This window comes from Oncorhynchus keta, chromosome 10 (genome assembly GCF_023373465.1).
Source record: "Oncorhynchus keta strain PuntledgeMale-10-30-2019 chromosome 10, Oket_V2, whole genome shotgun sequence".
Taxonomy (NCBI): domain Eukaryota; kingdom Metazoa; phylum Chordata; class Actinopteri; order Salmoniformes; family Salmonidae; genus Oncorhynchus; species Oncorhynchus keta.
This window is the reverse complement of record NC_068430.1, coordinates 44,913,344-44,932,984: the sequence shown is the minus strand read 5'-3', so window position 1 is coordinate 44,932,984 and position 19,641 is coordinate 44,913,344. Positions and strand designations below refer to the sequence as shown.

Genomic DNA, 19,641 nt, shown 5'->3' with positions numbered 1-19,641 from the left:
ACAGGCAGAGATACCCACAGAGACAGAGAGAGAGAGAGAGAGAGAGAGAGAGAGAGAGAGAGAGAGAGAGAGAGAGAGACACACAGAGAGAGAGAGAGAGAGAGAGAGAGAGAGATACCCAGAGAGAGAGAGAGAGATACCCACAGAGAGAGAGAAAGAAAGAGATACCCACAGAGAGAGAGAGAAAGAGAGAGAGATACCCACAGAGAGAGAGAGAGAGAGAGATACCCACAGAGAGAGAGAGAGATACACACAGAGAGAGAGAGAAAGAGATGGAGAGAGAGATACCCACAGAGAGAGAGAGAAGGAGAGAGAGAGAAGAGAGAGATACCCACAGAGAGAGAGAGAAAGAGAGAGTGAGAAAGAGAGAGAGATAGAGTTTTAGAGTTTTAATAAAAAAGGATAACACACACAGCCACACCCACAGAGAGAGAGAGAGAGAGAGAGAGAGAGAGAGAGAGAGAGAGAGAGAGAGAGAGAGAGAGAGAGAGAGAGAGAGAGAGAGAGAGAGAGAGAGAGAGAGAGAGAGAGAGAGAGAGAGAGAGAGAGAGAGAGAGAAAGATACCGAGAGAGAGAGAGAGAGAGAGAGAGAGAGAGAGAGAGAGAGAGAGAGAGAGAGAGAGAGAGAGAGAGAGAGAGAGAGAGAGAGAGAAAGAGAAAGAGAGAGAGAGTGTGTTTTAGAGTTTTAAATAGTCTTTATTGTGTCTGGTGGCCCACCACACAATAAATACTCATACAAAACCACAGTTACACATCAATTAAAAACATAACTCCAATTCCTTCTCCACAGTAACTAAACACAACAGCCTCTGTTTATAATAGGCAAACTCAACCCTCAGTCTCGCTGCCAACATTCCCTGCCAACATTCCCTGCAGCATTCCCACCACATCCACAGAACCCTGTCCCCGAATACTGTTCTTTCGGGTCTTCCATATCACTAATTTTGCTGCCCCTAACACAAAATTAAGCAACACAACTACACCCTTTTGACTGAACCTGTACTTTGGCCCAAATATATACAGTTGGGGAGAGAAAACCTCTCCCAACGTTGAGAACCAATCAGTGATCAGTTCAATCATCCCGACCAACCTGGGACACAGTAAAAACAGATGTGCCAGATATTCAGGCTCAGCACAGAATGGACACCTCTCCCCAACAGTAGGGTCCAGGTGTACCAGATGGTGGCTATAGCTCCATGTATTATCCTCCATTGGAAGTCAGCTGTCCTGTTATCAATAGGCAGTATGTATAATGATCGCCAACAGCCTTTTGGAGAGGCACTTGGACCAAGCACACCCGCCCACCTTGTCGATTTTTACCCCTTCCAGGGAAGAGGCATGGGACACCTTTACACATATTCTGTACATGGCCTTCTTTTCCAGCTCCTTGAACTCCCCAAGCTCCGGGGTATGGAAGGAAAGCAGCATCCCCACGTCCTCCTCGAATGCCCCAATTGCAGCACTTACAATCAGTGTAGGGAACACATAATCCAGACCCTACTTCCACCGATCAGAATTGGAAGTGTCAGTCACATACTGCAGATGAAGCACTGGCAAGGAGTCGCAGACCTCAGCGATGACCTTCCTCAGTAGGCGAGATGATCGGATCCCCGCTCTTTCTCCCAGCTCCTCCAACAAACTGCTCCTGCTCCGCATCAGATGACCCAGCTTGGTACACCCCACGCCTAACAGGCATGAACTTAGGCTAGCTGAACCCAAAAAGAGACTCTTCAAAAAGCCACATCGCTGGTGGCGTGCAGGCCTTACGGGACTTGACAAGGACTCTCCAAGCCTGCATAACAGACACATAAAATGGAGTCAGGCCGGGCAAATCACCCCCCTCCAGCTATAAGAGGAAAAGGTGCTTGTCTAAGCCCAAACAGCCCACTCTCCTCATCAATATGTAGGCTGTTTCGACCCAGCTAGAACCGTCTCTGTACAACAAACTCTGGGCTGCTTGAAGCCGGAAAGCCATGATTCTAGAGGAAATGTCCACCAGGCATTGCCCACCCTCGTGCAGTGGCAGGTACAGAGCTGCAGCTTTAATCCAGTGTTGTCCAGACCAGAAGAAATTGACAAGGGTCCTCTGAAGCTCTTGTATCAGACCCTTTGGTGGCTGCAAAATCATTAGTCTGTGCCACAGTGTAGAGGCAGCAATATTATTAGCTACCAGGACCCTTCCCCTATCAGACAGCTGGGGCAGCACCCATTTCCACCTTGACAGTCTGGCACACACTTTCTCCACTATACCCTCCCAGTTATTTTTCTGAAAGACATCGGAGCCTAGAAAACCCCCCCAAAGTCTTCATCCCATCTCTGCCCCACTGAAGCCTGCCTGGTAACCGTGGAGCGGACCCCTTTTGAAGCCCCCCTGGTAACCGTGGAGCGGACCCCGTTTGAAGCCCCCTGGTAACCGTGGAGCGGACCCCATCTGAAACCCCCCTAGAAACCGTGGAGCGGACCCCACCTGAAGCCCCCCTGGTAACCGTGGAGCGGACCCCATCTGAAGCCCCCCTGGTAACCGTGGAACAGACCCCGTTTGAAGCTGACCTGCGCACGGCGCTTCACTCTTTCCCCAATTGACTCTAGCTGAGGAGGCCCCCTCATACACCTTTAAAGTGTTTGAGAGAACCTTAAGATTCTCACCCCCTGTAATAAAAACTATCACGTCATCTGCATACGCAGACAGTGCTATCGTGGGACCCTTCATTACACCTGGCACAGAGAAACCAGTAAGCTTCTCTCTTAAAAAACAAAGCATTGGTTCAATCACCAGACTATATAACTGCCCTGAAATTGGGCATCCTTGCCTGATGCCCCTTTGGACAGGGATGGGGAAACTCAAACCACCCCCCACCTTCACCATACACGAGGCCCCAGCATACAGTAAATTCATCCAAGACAAAAAAACATCCCCATACCCAAAGGCTTTCATTGTTTTAAACAAGTACTGGTGGTCCACACGATCAAAAGCCTTCTCCTGATCCAAAGAGAGTAAACCCACATTTACATCAGACAGTTTACAACTGTCTAAAACATCTCTTATCAGAAACAAATTGTCAACAATAGAGCGATCAGGTACACAGTAGGACTGGCCCTTGTGGATCAACAATCCCAGATACTCTTTCAACCTGTTTGAGAGACATTTAGAAACAATTTTCTATTCAGCGCACAGCAAAGCAACAGGTCTCCAATTTTTAATGAGAGCCAAATCCCCCTTTTTTGGCAACAGTGAAAGCACCGCACGTTGACAGGATACAGGAAGAGAACCCTCATGAAAAGATTCACACACCACTTCATAAAAATCCTCCCCAATAGACCCCCAAAAGTGCTTATAAACCTCAGATGGTAAACCATAGATGCCAGGGGCTCGACCTGTTGAGAGTTGCAAAACTGCTGTGGACAGCTCTTGCAGTGTAATGCCAGAGTCCAATGCGACTCTCTGCTCATGTCCCAATTGAGGAAGACCGTGTAACAACTGTTCAGTACACAGAGTCACAATCCTTCGCCTTAAAGAAATCCACGGCATGTTGACGCATTTCACTGTCATCCGTGGGCACCTTCCCATCAGGGAGACGAAGGCAGGCAGACCATCTGTTTTTTTATTTTTTGCCAAGATAACCTATCCAGGTGTGGCAGGTGTGGCATAACATGAAGCTGACAATCCCACAGGTGCACCTTGTGCTGGGGACAATAAAAGGCCACACTAAAATTGTCAGTTTTGTCACACAACACAATTCCACAGATGTCTCACGTTTTGAGGAAGCGTACAATTGACAAGCTGACTGCAAGAACGCTAGCCCAGGACCTCCACATCCGGCTTCTTCACCTGTGGGATTGTTAGAGACCAGCCACCCGGATAGCTGATGAAACTGTGTGTTTGCACAAGCAATGAATATCTTCACAAACTGACTGCAGTTTGGCGTCGTAATCGACTTCGGCTGACAAATGCTCACTTTCAATGGCCACTGGCATACTGAAGAGTGTGCTCTTCACGGATGAATCCCGGTTTACACTGTATCGGGCAGATGGCAGACAGTATGTATGGCGTTGTGTGGGCGAGCGGTTGGCTGATATCAACATTGTGAACAGAGTGCCCCATGGTGGCGGTGGGGTTATGTTATGGACAGGCATAAACTACAGACAAAGAACACAATTGTATTTTATCAATGGCAATTTGAATGCTCAGAGATACTGTTACGAGATCCCGAGGCCCATTGTCGTGCCATTCATCTGCCGCCATCACCTCATGTTTCACCATGATAATGCACAGCCCCATGTCACAAGGATCTGTACACAATTCCTGGAAACCGAAAACGTCCCAGTTCTCCCATGGCCTGCATACTCACCTTACATGTCACCAAATGAGCATGTTTGAGATGCTCTGGATCGACGTGTACAACAGCGTGTTCCAGTTCCCGCCAATATCCAGCAACTTCACACAGCCATTGAAGAGGAGTGGGACAATATTCCACAGGCCACAATAAACATCCTGATCATCTCTATGCGAAGGAGATGTGTCGCGCTGCATGAGGCAAATGTTAGTCACACCAGGTACTGACTGGTTTTCTGATCCACGACCCTACCGTTTTGTTAAGTATCTGTAACCAACAGAGGCAGATCTGTATTCCCAGTCGTGTGAAATCCATAGATTAAGGCCCAATCAATTGATTTCAATTGATTTCGATTTCCTCATATGCGTGTTGCGTTTCATTTTTGTTCAGTATATATACTGAGTGTACAAAAAATTAGGAACACCTGCTCTCTCCAGGAAATAGACTGACCAGGTGGATCCAGGTGAAAGCGTTGATCCCTTATTGATGTCACCTGATACATTTACTCCAATCAGTGTAGAGGAAAGGGACGAGACAGGTTAAATAAGTATCTTTAAGCCTTGAGACAATTGAGACATGGATTGTGTATATCTGCCATTCAGAGGGTGAATGGGCAAGACAAAATATTTTAAGTGCCTTTGAATGAGATATGGTAGTAGGTGCCAGGTGCACCGGTTTGATTGTGTCAAGAACTGCAACACTGCTCGGTTTTCTCACGCTCAACAGTTTCCTGTCCGTGTTCCCACGAATTGAGGCTGTTCTGAGGGAAAAAGTTTGGGGTGCAACTCTATATTATGAAGGTGTTCTTAATGTTTTGTACACTATATTCACTCCATTCTCAAACACATATCCCACATCCCTCTCAGTAACGTCGTTGATAAGCCGAGGAGATGTTATTGTAACCTGCAAACCCATTTCTACGACTCGGTGAGGATTGACATAAGGACAGAGGTTGAAATGAAGGGAGGGAGATGGATAGATAGACGCAGTTGTTGTTGTTGTAGGTCTGTAGCAGTCCTCTGCAGAGAACAACTGTATTCACTCCACCCAGTTTTTTTTTGTGTGTGCGTGTGTGCGTGTGTGTGTGTGTGTGTGTGTGTGTGTGTGTGTGTGTGTGTGTGTGTGTGTGTGTGTGTGTGTGTGTGTGTGTGTGTGTGCACTGAGACGTGCTTAAATTTCTGATCACACCCTCTGCCGGAGAGGGTGCAGTAAGCACTGCAGCAATAACCCCACTCCCTGCAGAAACACACACACACTCACAGCTCAGCAAAACCATTACAAACGACATCTTGCAGTCATCATAGAAAAAAAGCCACGGAAATGCAGGACAACAGTTCTATTTACCTTCCAGAAACCAATCAACACACAGCAAACAGAGGAAGAGATGGAGGGAAAGAGAGAGTGAGGGCAGAGAGAGGGAAAGAGAGTGAGGTGAGATAGAGAAAGAGAGAGAGAAAGAGAGAGTGAGGGCAGAGAGAGGGAAAGAGAGTGAGGTGAGATAGAGAAAGAGAGAGTGAGGGCAGAGAGAGGGAAAGAGAGTGAGGTGAGATAGAGAAAGAGAGAGAGAAAGAGAGAGTGAGGGCAGAGAGAGGGAAAGAGAGTGAGGTGAGATAGAGAAAGAGAGAGTGAGGGCAGAGAGAGGGAAAGAGAGTGAGGTGAGATAGAGAAAGAGAGAGAGAAAGAGAGAGTGAGGGCAGAGAGAGGGAAAGAGAGTGAGGTGAGATAGAGAAAGAGAGAGAGAAAGAGAGAGTGAGGGCAGAGAGAGGGAAAGAGTGTGAGGTGAGATAGAGAAAGAGAGAGAGAGAGAGTGAGGGCAGAGAGAGGGAAAGAGAGTGAGGTGAGATAGAGAAAGAGAGAGAGAAAGAGAGAGTGAGGGCAGAGAGAGGGAAAGAGAGTGAGGTGAGATAGAGAAAGAGAGAGAGAAAGAGAGAGTGAGGGCAGAGAGAGGGAAAGAGAGTGAGGTGAGATAGAGAAAGAGAGAGAGAAAGAGAGAGTGAGGGCAGAGAGAGGGAAAGAGAGTGAGGTGAGATAGAGAAAGAGAGAGAGAAAGAGAGAGTGAGGGCAGAGAGAGGGAAAGAGAGTGAGGTGAGATAGAGAAAGAGAGAGAGAAAGAGAGAGTGAGGGCAGAGAGAGGGAAAGAGAGTGAGGTGAGATAGAGAAAGAGAGAGTGAGGGCAGAGAGAGGGAAAGAGAGTGAGGTGAGATAGAGAAAGAGAGGCAGACAAGAGACAGAGACACGGTGAGAAAACAGCCAAACAGACAGCAGTGTTGTCAGCAGAGGCGCTTGGGACAGAGAAGAGGGACGTCATTTGCAAATACGGCTCTATTCTGGGGATCATTTCAGGCCGCACCCCTGGCAGGGAGCTAGGAAGCACCATCAGAACACGGTGTGACCTGCCAACAGACAGGACGCGTGTGTGCACGTGGGAACATGCATGTGTGTTTGTGTGTATGTGTCCATCCACACGCATTCTTAAAGAAGCGTCACAAATCCAGTTTAATGCCTAAATCAGAAGCACCTCAACTGCCAGCAACTGCCAGAGTCTCAAAGAAGCAAAAGAAAAACACACACACACACACACACATACACTACAATACCCTAACGCTAAGGGCATCAAAGGGTCAGGCTAATTACTCCGTCACTGTCAGGGTGTATTAATGGCAATGTTAATCAGACACCTAGAGCCACACACACACACACACGCATTCACGCACGCACGCACGAAAGCACGCACACACACCGACACACACACCGACACACACACACACTAACACTCACACTTACACACAGCACACAGGACAGGCGCCTGTTGAAGTCAATAACGCTTATCCTCTGAATCAAAGTCCACCTCATCCCCCCTGCTTTGGCTCAGATCGGCTCTGCCGGGCTTGTCTGGGATGGGATTGGACGGGCTTAGTCCTGCCATGAGCCGTTTAACATGCAGCAGAGCACTGCCAAACATCACCCTTCAACATGCTTGGCTGGAGTGTTATAGCGAGTATTTTGTATGTGTGAATATATATGCAGCGTGTGTGTGTGTGTGTGTGCGTGTGTGTGTGTGAGAAGAGGTGATGGCACCGCTGGGGTCCCTGACTGACAGACTATGCCCATCTGCAGCGGGGCACCAAAACTGGCACCAACAACCTGGCTACTGGTGCCAGCCACTTCTGAGCCCCCACACCCAAACACATCCATTACTTCAACCCCTAGCCAACCTCTATCCCTCTGAACCAACCCTGTCTCTGTAATATGAGAGAGAGAAAAAACAGCGTGCAGGAATATAGACACAGTCTATGACCATCGACATCAACACAAAGCAATACACAGTAGGCAATAAAACAAATACACACAGAGAACCGTGTAATGGACAACCCACACACACTCACTTAGCGCTCCCTCTTACTAGCTTGTTCACGTAAAACCAAGACATGTTGCAAATGAACTGGTGCGCGCACACACACACACACACACACACACACACACACACACACACACACACACACACACACATAGATATTATGAATCTGCGTGTCCCTTACCAGCCACCTGCTGATGTGTTCAGTGTGCCCCTCCTCCTTCCTCCTTTGTAGTCAGTCAGTGAGGGTGTCAGACAGTCAGGCTAGAACAGTGTACATCCATCCATCCCAGGAGAGAGCAGCAGGCGGTCGGTCAGCCCGGTTAGACAGCAGGAGACGGGAAGAGAGAGTGTGACCAGGCAGAACACGCTGTCTGTCTATCCCTCCGCGTCCTCACAATAACAGGGGAAAGACAGCTTTCGGTCAGTCAGAGAACCAGAGAGAGAGAGAGAGAAACAGAGAGAAACAGAGAGAGACAACAGCCCCACTAGCTACAGGCACCAGCGTGACTGAGCAGGGATACAGGACAATAATAGGCATCGTCTCCTCAGGAAAGGATGGATAAAGGAGGAATGAGGGGAAGACGAGGAGGAGGGGGAGCGACCGATTGATGCAACGGAGCATGCCCAGTCGAAAATGCCAGGGTATTTAAATGTCACATGAGCCCATCCAGGCTGCAGTCCTTCTGTAAGCAGTGAAGATAGAGAGAGATGGAGGGGAGCGGGAGGGATGGAGGAAGAACGACAGAGAGGGAGGGGGAGAGAGTGATTTTTGGATCGGTGGTGGGTGGTGACGTCACGGCTGTTCAAACCTCCTTTCATTAGAGCGGAGAGAAAGGGAGAAAGAGGGAGACCTGTAATCTCATCCTAGGCACCACCCCCAGGCATCCAAGTGAGCCAATGAGGTGACAGTATTGGTCAGTCCCCCCAGGATGTCCCTGCAGGAGAAGCACATTACCTCAGAAGAATAGAGTTCTCAGAAGGACAAAAGAAGAAGAAGGACAAAAGGAGATCAGCTAACAGACAGTGTAATGGAAAGAACACAATGCAGATGAGACTTTGAGCTTAAAGGCCACACATGTCATATGAGAATATATAGACAAATCTCAATTTAACTGGTTAAGATTTGATCAGTTCTTCATATTTTGATAATGCTGTAACCACAAAAACCGGGGAGGACATACACTTATTAAACTAATGAAATCTGCAATCAACCTGCTTTGGGCGTATCCAACTACACATTTTCACCATTTCTACCAATAATAAATGGACATATACTTAAGTGTGTGCTACTTGGTTTGCAAAAAAAGGCTAGTGCTCATTCATATACAAATTGGTCATGTTATTACACTGCAAATAACAATTTCTGGTTGTCTTCAGCTGAAAACCATTACGCAGCGACCGTTCTCTCCATTCCATAGACTGGTCGTTTGTCTCTATGGCTCGACTGGTGCACTGTAATGACTGTTACAACAAGCACGAGCGACCTCTAGTGGTTGAGAATGATTACTTGAGAATATGGCTCTCTCCTGTGGGCATGAAAGTAACTACAACAAAATACCACTGACAATATCGTTTCGCACTAAAAGGATTGCTATCAATAACGTGTAAAGAATCTGCATAAGGATATGTCTATAGGATCTCCATATATACAGCCACCAATCTCATACCTCGTTTTAAGTGCCTCTACAAGGTCCAAATCAGTCCTATAAATATGCTAATCTTTCTATAATCCTTTCCAGGCGGAGTATGCCTGTGATGTTTTAGGGAGACCGTCTGACAGCTGTCTGCATCTGTGCATGTTCTTTTATCTTACTGCACCTCTCACATTGTTGACTGGCTCCAGTTGCTAGAGATTGCACTACCGCTGACTATATTAAATACTGGGGCCTAGTACAGGTCCGGTGCATGTAACGTTACAGGACGTTCAGAAAGAAACGTGCTGCGTAAAACTACAAATCACCTTGCTTAAGTAACTACTCATTATTTGTAGATCAGTCACAATTTACCCACAACGCACCATCGTGTTGGTGGTGCAGTACCATTTTATGACGGTGACCGTAGTCATCTGGTGTCTCCAGGAAGAATAACTGATCTCCCAATTCTTCCTCCCTCCAGTGTCGGTGGGAGTCAACATTCAAACCAAATAAGACCAGAAAATTATTCTTTGAAACAAGGAGATGTGGCACAAGAAAAGAGACAGAAACATTGTTCATAATTGAAGATTTATTTTCACTGAATATTAATTCAAAATGTATATTATAAGGAACAGTGTAGAACTACTAACTCATCCTAAAATATTTTACAAAAATAAATCAATTTCATGTTAACTGTATTGACTAAAAGAACACCAAGTTAAATTAGTTATATTTTTCAGTTCGCAAGCATCTTTTATATATTTGATTTTCTCCATGATACTGAGAATCACTTCCGAACAACGTGCATTTCACATCCCTGCTTTCTTTCCAACCTGGTCACACCAGCGATGAACCCTTTTTGACACATAGGAGAAATTAACCCCTCAAAATGAGTAACACAACACTGGGTCCGTACAGGCATTACAGGGTTAATAAATAGTGGGGATAGGTCATCTATAAATGGAGTCGTCGTAGAGCGCTTGCTTTCCTCGTCTCCTTTCCTAGATGACCACTGATAGATGCAAGCTCTGGAGAAGGGAAACGCATTACTGAAGGAAACCTATTGGTGCAAAACTGTAAATAGATTAAAGCAATATTGTTTTGTTAGAGGAAACCACAGTGATGACTAAGGGAGGTAGACAAGGAGGCCACTAAAGATGCATTGATCATGCAAATAATTTCACTTCACCCTTACCCATATGCATTCACTTCGGCCTCTACTGATCATTGGCTTGCAGCCAGAGAAAAAAATATTTTTTATTTTGCCTTGTACATTACTGGATAGGTCACAAGCAGAGCAATGCTATTGTCTATTCTATGATGGTTAGTGTATTCATATTGTGGGCTGTTATGAGGAAATCTACAGGTGTAAATACTGGAAGAGCCAGTTGAGAGCAGAGGTGGGTTATCTTTGCAGTTAGCTAATAATACATGGGATAGAACTGAAGTCAATGGCTAATGAACGAAACCAGGAAGAGCCCACAACAACACAGGCTTGGTTTCAACACTTTTACCATCAATACAGTAGAGGCTTGCTTTACACGTCAACATACTGTAGGTTTACACCCTCGGCTTATGATCAAATAGAACACTTTCAACATTTGGGTACTCTGCTTGTTACGGCTTAGAGGAAGCCTTGAATTATTTATCTTTCTTCTGTTATTTCAAACCAGGTTTGTTTTCCAAAAGCTCTTAACAAACCCGATTCAGCTCCGGGGAGCAGTGTGACATTTGGCTATGGGTGCTCAGGGGGATAATACTGAACATTTTAAATACTGAACACGACAGTAGGCACGGCCTGGGATCAGGTTAACATGAAACAGAAAACTACCAGGCAGAGACCCAGATAGCATGCGTCAGATAGAGAAGGACGGCGCAACACCGAAAGGTTCAGTAAACTCAACGGGACTAAAAAAAATGTTTTGAATCCATTTTAAAACTAAAAGAAACAGTCTTAGCTGAAGTGTAGAGTTCTGTGTTTCAGTCAGGTTACTGAGCACACAGCCCAGCAGGAAGACCTGCTCTGTGTTCGACTGAGTTTCTCCCACTGGAACCAGTAAGCCCTTATACCTTTACATTACCAGCACTCATCCTAGTTAGCAGTCATCCTGAATCACATCGGAAATTAGGTCATCACTCCACTGAGGTTAAAGAAAAACAGCAAACGATCAGGAAGAGGGCAGTGAAGAGAGGGAGCAAGTCGTTTATCACATCTTCCCCAACACTCCAGACTGACGGTAAAGAGGGGGGTGAGGAGGGATGGAGTGTATGGGGGTTCTCAACCGCTCTGATGTAATCTTTTCTACACACCCAGGTTGAAGATGAGGTTTGGGGGTCGACAGGGAAGGGGATGAAGCATGACTTAGAAGTTCTGATGCATTCCGTTGAAGATGGGACTGGTGCTACAGGGGTCACAGAGAGACAAGACAGATGATCAGAAGTGTTGTAAGACATTAGGGGTCAGAGGTCAGGATCAGTTGTAGTGCTGTAGTCTCTGGTAGACGGCTACGCGGAAGGTAGTGCTGAGGACGTAGCCGATGCCGTCCTCCACATCCTGAACGCGCCGGAGGAAACGAGCGCGGTCTCTGGCTAGCTCCTCCCACGGCCCGCACCGGTCCTCGTCATCCTCGCTGGCGTAGAACTCCTCCACCGTGTCACAGAAACACACCTGGAGTACGACAGAACATCATAAGAATCAGCTTGACATACGACTACAACCTCCTCACTAAAACACACCTGCAGGATACAGAGACAACAGAGATATCAACTTTCAACACGTCACTGAAACTACATTTCAGCTTAACATGAAATGCGTCGCTTAACACCCGGGGGATATTTAATTAAAAAGCATCACTTATACTCCTAAACATTCTGAAAGGACTGCAGGACAACGCATCCACAATCCAGGACTACAATTATGTCCAAAAACACTTCCATTAGAAACTGTAGGCCTAAACCCAGACATTCACACACGGAAAAAAATCACACTTGCTCCAGCTCTCTGCACGGATGACTTTTTCCCCCTCCAAACTCACTATACATCTAGCCTGCTACAGCAGCAACCAGATGGGCAGAAGCAAAAATTGGAGGCGAAGTGAGAGAGAGGCGAAGAGGGGTAAAGAAGCTGAATCAGTATCACCATGAAATTACTGTTTGATGGATAGCCTGTAGCGCATCACAGACGCACTAAAAATCACCTGCATAAAGCAGCAACCCACTGAGCACTGCAGACTGGGAGCGACTGACATACACTATTCAGAGCGGAGGTTATTAACTAAAGATGAAAGACACTGCAATGTGCTTGGCATGGGCTGGAGGGCTGTGAAAACGTTGCAGGAGCGAGGTGGTTATGAGCTGACGCTCCAAGCAAGAGAAACAGAGAAGAAAGAAAAAAATAAGGCCGTCAGAGAAATCTCTTTCCCTCCCTCTTGTCTTGCCCAGTTATCACTGTTGCTAAGTAACGTGGCAGTTCTGTGCTCATAATAGGGGGGATAATGTCACAGAACAGACATGGAGAATGAAGCCCGAGCATTAAAAAAGATATCCGTGGGATTGTGGATTGGTGATTAAGTCTACTCCCATGGTGATGGTCTTCCATTCCACTGTCTTGGAAAGGCACGTTTCCACAGCTCTCACTGCCATCGGTTTAACAGCTGTCAATTTGCTGTCCTACGGTCTGCTTAAGCTCCATGACTGACTCATAGCATTAGACTCCATTTGATTAGAAATGTCTAGAATGAAAGATGCTTTCCCTGCAGTTATAGACCTCCAGAGGTTCTCTAAAAACCCACTGTGTCTCTCGGACGAGTCTCCCTGGAGATGTAAACATGCTACGCTCTTTTCCCTGTCTGCATGCTGACTGACTAGACGCCAACGTTCTAAATCCAGCACACGCACACACACACAGAATGACACTGGTTCAACAACCAGCATAAGAATTTCCCTGACAGTGACAGCCACATTGGCTATGGAGCTTAAACGATGCGCTACGTCGCCAACAGAGGAAAATTGTATTCGTTTTCATGAATGGAGGGCACAAGCTTTTAGGGCACTAAACTTGACTACTGCACCAACTCAGATGACTGATGATTGGTTCAAAGAAATGGATAATAAGATGATAGTTGGAGCTGTATTGTTAGATTTCAGTGCAGCCTTTGATGTTAAATAGTTTTTGACAAAAAAAAGTTACTTGCTATGGCTTTACATCACCTGCCATCAAATCGTTGGGAGTTATTTATCCAATAGAACCTGGAGAGTGTTATCCAATGGAAGCTTCTCTAACATCAGGTACAGTGCGTTGTCCCTCAGGGCAGTTTCCTTGGGCCGTTACTCGTCTCTATTTTTACAAATGATTCGCCGCTGGTCTTACACCAAGCTAGAATGACTATTTATGTGGCTGATTCCACACTCTACATGTCAGCACCCAACGCCAGTGAGCTCACTGAAATTCTAAATAAGGAGTTACAGTCAGTATCAGAATGGGTGATTAATAATAAACTGGTCTTAAATACGTCTAAAACCAAAAGCATTGTATTTGGTTCAAAACATTCTCTGAGAGCTAAACCTCAACTGGAGATGTGACCATTGAGCAAGTTGAGGAAGCTAAACTCCTAGGTATAACAATGGATGGTCAATTATCATGGGCAAGTCATTTTGCTAAAGCTGATGTGAAGATATGTCTTTTAGAAAAAAGAAAGTTGTTCTGCATTTCTTACGTAAAAATCAACTGTACTAGTTGTTCAGGCTCTGGTCTTGTCCCATCTTTATTACTGTCCGGTAATATGGCCAAGTGCAGCAAAGAAAGACCTAGCAAAGCTGCAGCTGGCTCAATACAGAGCAGCACGTCTTGCCCTTAACTGCACACAGAATGAACAGCAACATGCATGCCAGTCTTCCCTGGTTGAGGCTTGACGAGAGATTAACTGCTTGTCTTCTAGTTACGAGAAATATTACTGTGACGAAAATGACAGATTGTCTGCATAATCAATTAACATTCAGCTCAGACACCCAGAAATAACCCACAAGACATACCACCTGGGGTCTCTTTAGGTCCAAAACAAATGCAGGGCAACGCAGTTTTATACAGAGCCATGATTGCATGGAACTCACATTTCCAATTGCGCAAGAAAACAGCAAAATTACTTTAGAAAAACAGATTTTAAAAAAACGAAAAACTAATGGGATGGCAGGGACTGTGAGTGGACATGCACACATGGACACATTATTCTTGAGTGGTATTGTTTGTATACTTTTTTGGGTGCATTGTTTGTATATCTTATTTTACATTTGTGTGACATTCGTTTTCTTTTCTTGGTCACATCACCTCACTCACATGGCCAGGGAAAACTCCTGGACCCATCTATGAACGATACAATGGGGCGTGGCAGAGTGTAACATACTGTAATAATACATCAAGTACACTACAGGAGATTAAAGACTTCCTCTTCAGCTACTCATTAACAAATACAGCCGTTTCTGACTGCTGAGTGGGAAGATTCAATATTTTATGACTCAATGGATTTCCACATTTTACAACAGTCACAGGAAAGCGAGTGACCAAGGTCCACAGATGACAATTTGACTGATAAGAATAGGACTACCTACAATTCCTTGAAAAACATGTATAAGGAAGAGACGTATAACAGTGTGTGTAAACATTATTTAGGCCAATTATGAACTCTCCACTAGAGAGAGCAGTGTCTGAAGTCATACTGACCTTTTTTACTGTGACACAGCCCATGGTGGTGATCTCTGGGATGGAGAGGGTCTCTGAGAAGCCACTATCTAGCCTCTCCTCCGCTGCCTCTTTCTTGTACTGGGGAGGCGAGTGGCTCTGTCCCTGTTCATGACGGGGGTAGCATGGGGTTGTCTTGCTGCTCCTCTTACAGCGTGCCCCTGTCCCTGCTTTAGCCCCTGACGGCTCTCTCGTCCTGAGCGGGACCTGGAAGTTGAAAGGGCTGTAGGGGTCTGAGGAGGAGCTGAAGGAGTTCCACAGCCTCAGGCTCTCAGCCTCATCCACCTCACCGCTGCTGGACTCATCCCCAGAGCCAAACTCCTCCGCAGGAGAGGAGGAAGAGGAGAAGGGAGAGGGGGGTTGCTCTGGAGGTGAGGCTTGAAGGGAGCAGGCTGCTGTGGCTGTAGAGGTGGACAGGACGGTTCTAGGGCTGGTGAGGAGGGGGGCAGTAAAGTTTTGGGGGTTATAGGGATCATTGCTTTGGCACAGTGAGTTCCACAGTCTCTCCGTTTCTGAGTCTGGCCGCTCGGAACCGGATGCATCCTCCTCATCTAGCACCTCGGAATCTGAGAATTGTGACGAGCTGTCACCGTCGAAACCATCGTCATCCTCGCTGAGCGAGTCGTCTGATTGGCTGTCATCACTGCAGGGGCTGCCCATGATGTAGGCGATAGCCTTGTTACTGCACCGAGGTGTGGAGGGGGGCGCAGCGGACGCCATTTCCTCTTCCTCAGAGTCTGTGACGTCCGAGTCCTCAGCCTCCTCCTCCCCTTCCATCCCTCCTGTGAAGGCCGTCTCACCCAATTCTCCCTCCGGCTCCCTCTTACCAGAGCTCCCCTGTGTTGGTGTGTCTGTCTCTTTTCTCTCTGTGATCCCCTGTAGCTCTTCACAGGGAAGCCTCAACATGTACAGTCTGGAGGTAGAGTGTTCTTCTTCCAGACTGGAATAGCCATTATCCTGGTCAGGGGTGAGAACTGACAACTCACTGAAGGCAGTGACAGCTGCAACACTGACAATATGACTTCTGAAACAGACTGTTTCCCGGTGATCTAAGGGGAGAACATCAGGGCTAGGGAGAGATTCTGTCCGGCTTCCATTGTCCGTGGGCTCCTCTTTGTGGCAGAAGGGTCCAGTCCTTTCGCCACCATTGCACTGTACAAACAGCTCTGTTGGCATGGTAACGGCGGCCTTTGTGCCACACTCTGGTTGACAACAATGGACGTTGCGGTTGTGATTGTTTCCCACAGTCCTCTCTCTGCTCGACGACAAATTTGACAGCAACCCCTGAGCACTGTCATCGGTTCCCCAAAGCCCGCCCCACCATTTACCATCGGTACTACTCTTTGCCCTGGCTGTCACCGCGTCTGATGAAAAACTATCCCCGCCAAGGACGTGCCCTTGCTTGGCGTGTTTCATTTCCTGAGACGACGCTGCGTTCAACAAAACTTTACCGAGAAAACCGGTTGCGAGGTATCCTACCGGAGTTTGCCTTAAATGTAAGTCCATTTCAGCAGCATTTCGAATCCCTAACTCGCTAAGAGAATCTGCTGTCAACCAATTTATACTACTATAACCTGACGCTGGTAGCCCATGCTGGTATTGCAGGTATGGTAGGTGGTGTGCATGGTGCGGAGTTCCAGGCAATATGTCATCCAGTTGTCCTAAATACGCACTTTCTGCCTCTACAAAGTTCTGCTTGAAATCCCAACTGACCCACCCTGACACACTGTCGGCCAGGGCAGGATTCCGAGGGCGCCCTGGTAAATAATTTTGCAGAAATGACAGGGCAGGCCTAGAAATCACGGAGAACATGCCCATCAACGAGCTGTTCTGGTTTGGTTGCCGGAGAGAGGCCACTGCATGCCCGGCGGCAGTGGATGGAGGTGTCTGCACCCCAGAAAAGTATTCCCCGCGATTCATGTTCCTAGACATTCGTACTACTGGCTTGTGGCAAACAAATTGTCGCTATGCAAGATAACTAAATGAGTAGTTTTAATAAAGAATACCAATTGACTGCTTGCCGTTGTGCAGTTTGTCTAAAGCGTTTTGGTTAGCTAACGTTGCTGTAGCTAGCTAACTAAGTTAAGTACACGTCCAGGAGCAACGTTAACACGTTGTTATGAAACAACTAACGTTGGCTTAGGTCCATTACGACCAAACGTAGGTCTGGCAATCAAGGATAGCAAGAACTTGCAACTTGGTAGCTAGTTTTCACAGCTGTTACCAGGCTAGGTAACGTTAACTAACGACGTTATCTTGATTTGAGATTGTTAGTTTCGTTGGCAGTTGTTGTTAGCGACAAAATCTGGTAATTTAGCTAGTAACTTGTGAAAATGCCATTACGGTCCCTTATCCATTACAGAAGGTTAGCAATAGCATACCGGTTAGCTCTCCTTAGGTTCCTGGATGGCATCGTCCATGTTGTCCGCGACTCTCATATTCTTTCGCGCAGTAAGATTCGTAAAAACAGCGGTCGTCGTGACGGTAGAAACGGAGCAGAGACTTGACGAGTCATAACATAGGGATAATTCCAGGTCCAACGATGATATAAGAGCCATTTTTGGTCTTGCCTGGTGAAAAAAGCTAGTTGAATTCCAGCACGTAACTAGAACTTAAACTAAGTTAGCTACCTACTAACACTAACCAATGGAGGTTTTGCGCCACAATCAGTGGTCTGAAAAAGAGACTTCAACGAACGGACTATATGTATATTCACTCGCTACAATGAACCTAATCGAATGCCACCGTAAGACAAATAATAGTCTTATCTAGATATCAACTAAATATATTATTTCGCTGTAAGAATTCAGGGCTATATTTCTCCTCTTTTCTCAATCGTTGTTTCATTTCCTTGTGCGGCTGCTCATTTGCCCGCTTTTCACAAGAGGATTTCGTCAGAAACTTTAGGGGGCGTCGTGAAAGAGCCTTTGTAGAACTGTTTAGGGACCGTCACAGAGTTACCGGCGTCAGTAAACCACATAGGCGGTGTTGCAAGACACGCAGTGTCCCGGTTATATAATGAAGTGAATCCAAGTCCCGACTCCTACAGTGTATAGAAAAAGCCGTGTGACAGGTGTTGAATTGGTGATACTTCACACTGAATAAAAAAAAGATTGGGTTTCAAGATAAACTGAATAGTTAGAAATATTGCATCTTAAAAATAGGAGTTTGTGTCATACGTTTTGCATAGGGTATAGTATTTCTGAAATCAACCCATACATCAGGACTTGGAATCAGATATAGACCCCTATAGGCCTACTAGTGTGTTTAGCATCAAGTTAACATTCCACTCTGTTGCCCTCCAGTTGCAGAAGGCCTATGGATGGCTACTATACTGACACAGCACACAACAGCAATAGCCTATCTTTCACGTTTCTGGAGCATGTGATTAATAAGTGATGCAGCAAACCCACGGTGGTCCTGATCGCTGTGAAGAATGGGTGTTTGGTCCCATTTGAAGCCATTAACGTTCTACCGGTTTATTCTGTGAGAGGTGTCTGCTGCTCTGCTGAACTTTTGATGCAGCAGTGTGTCCTGTAGGAGGCCCATATGCATGTATTGATGAAGTATGCATCATGTCCCATTTTCTCTGAGTGCTGCCTGTACGGTCTTCTAAGGCATCAAATATTCATGACGAGACATTTTTCAATTCCCCATTTTTAAGAGGAGGGTTGCACATCGGGATGAAAATCCAACTCATGTAAACTCTCTTTGTGATCCGTCAATGTTTATTTCGAAAAGTATCTTGTTTCAATCTCTCCCTGTCAGACATGAAAGAGTATATATTTTACAGCAAAATTAGTGTCCACTCATCTGAAAGTTGCCAGAGATAGCATTAAAAATACTATCCAGACCAAAATCTATATAATACATTGTATTTGTACAATGGATCGAATCCCTGAGCTAGCAAAGTAAAAAATCTGTCATTCTGCCCCTGAACAAGGCAGTTAACCCCCTGTTCCCCGGTAGGCCATCATTATAAATAATAATTTGTTCTTAACTCACTTGCCTAGTTAAATAAACGTATGTGGGTGCCCTGCTTTATTTAATCAGTGCCTAGCACAGTGTAACTTGAATCTTTCCCTTACAGTACGCCTGGTACGGAGCATTGACTCCTAACTGTTGAATGTCATACACTCTCATCATACTGTATTTAAGTTTCTGTGTGGTCATCATCTGTGGGCTCTCAGATTTAGCCAGCAGATCTTGTCTGAGCAACACCCCTGCAATGGTGAACCTTGCTTCCCCACATAGAGGTTTACTCACGGTCATTCACACTTATAAGTATCGGATTGTTACACAGATGACTGCCTGGGTGTGCTGGGACACAGAGGTATGCAGACTGACTGAAGTGTAGCCTATCTTCCCTCCCTCCCTCATAGTGAACAGGATTATAAGGGCATGGCATTGAGCTATTCAATTAACAAATAACATCACATGAAACTGTTTCAGAGAAAGCGAGAAGGGGAGGGTGTATTATGATACAGAGAGGGAATTGATTGATTCAATCTTACCTCTTATCAAAAATAATGGGGTATATCATGGTCGCCACCCTTACCTAAGCCCCAATGCTGTATCTGC

At 46.1% G+C, this 19,641-nt stretch overlaps 2 protein-coding genes across 3 annotated transcripts in view; both read right to left on the bottom strand.

Annotated features, from left to right (window-relative positions):
* The window catches only part of LOC118388824 (pleckstrin homology domain-containing family A member 6-like), a 179,590-nt gene extending 171,380 nt beyond the window's left edge, over nt 1–8,210 (bottom strand). For both annotated transcript variants that reach the window (XM_052527135.1, XM_052527140.1), the window contains exon 1: nt 7,874–8,210. The gene's annotated coding sequence lies outside the window, so the exon portion shown is untranslated. The remainder of the gene's footprint in view (nt 1–7,873) is intronic.
* Nucleotides 8,211–9,895: 1,685 nt separating this feature from the next.
* LOC118373454 (protein phosphatase 1 regulatory subunit 15B-like) lies at nt 9,896–17,976 on the bottom strand. Its single transcript, XM_035759583.2, has 2 exons — nt 15,043–17,976; nt 9,896–11,994 (listed from the first exon to the last, which is right to left on the bottom strand). The coding sequence occupies exons 1-2, from the start codon at nt 16,990–16,992 to the stop codon at nt 11,800–11,802; spliced, it is 2,145 nt and encodes a 714-aa protein (XP_035615476.1). The 5' UTR covers nt 16,993–17,976; the 3' UTR covers nt 9,896–11,799.
* Nucleotides 17,977–19,641: the final 1,665 nt, after the last annotated feature.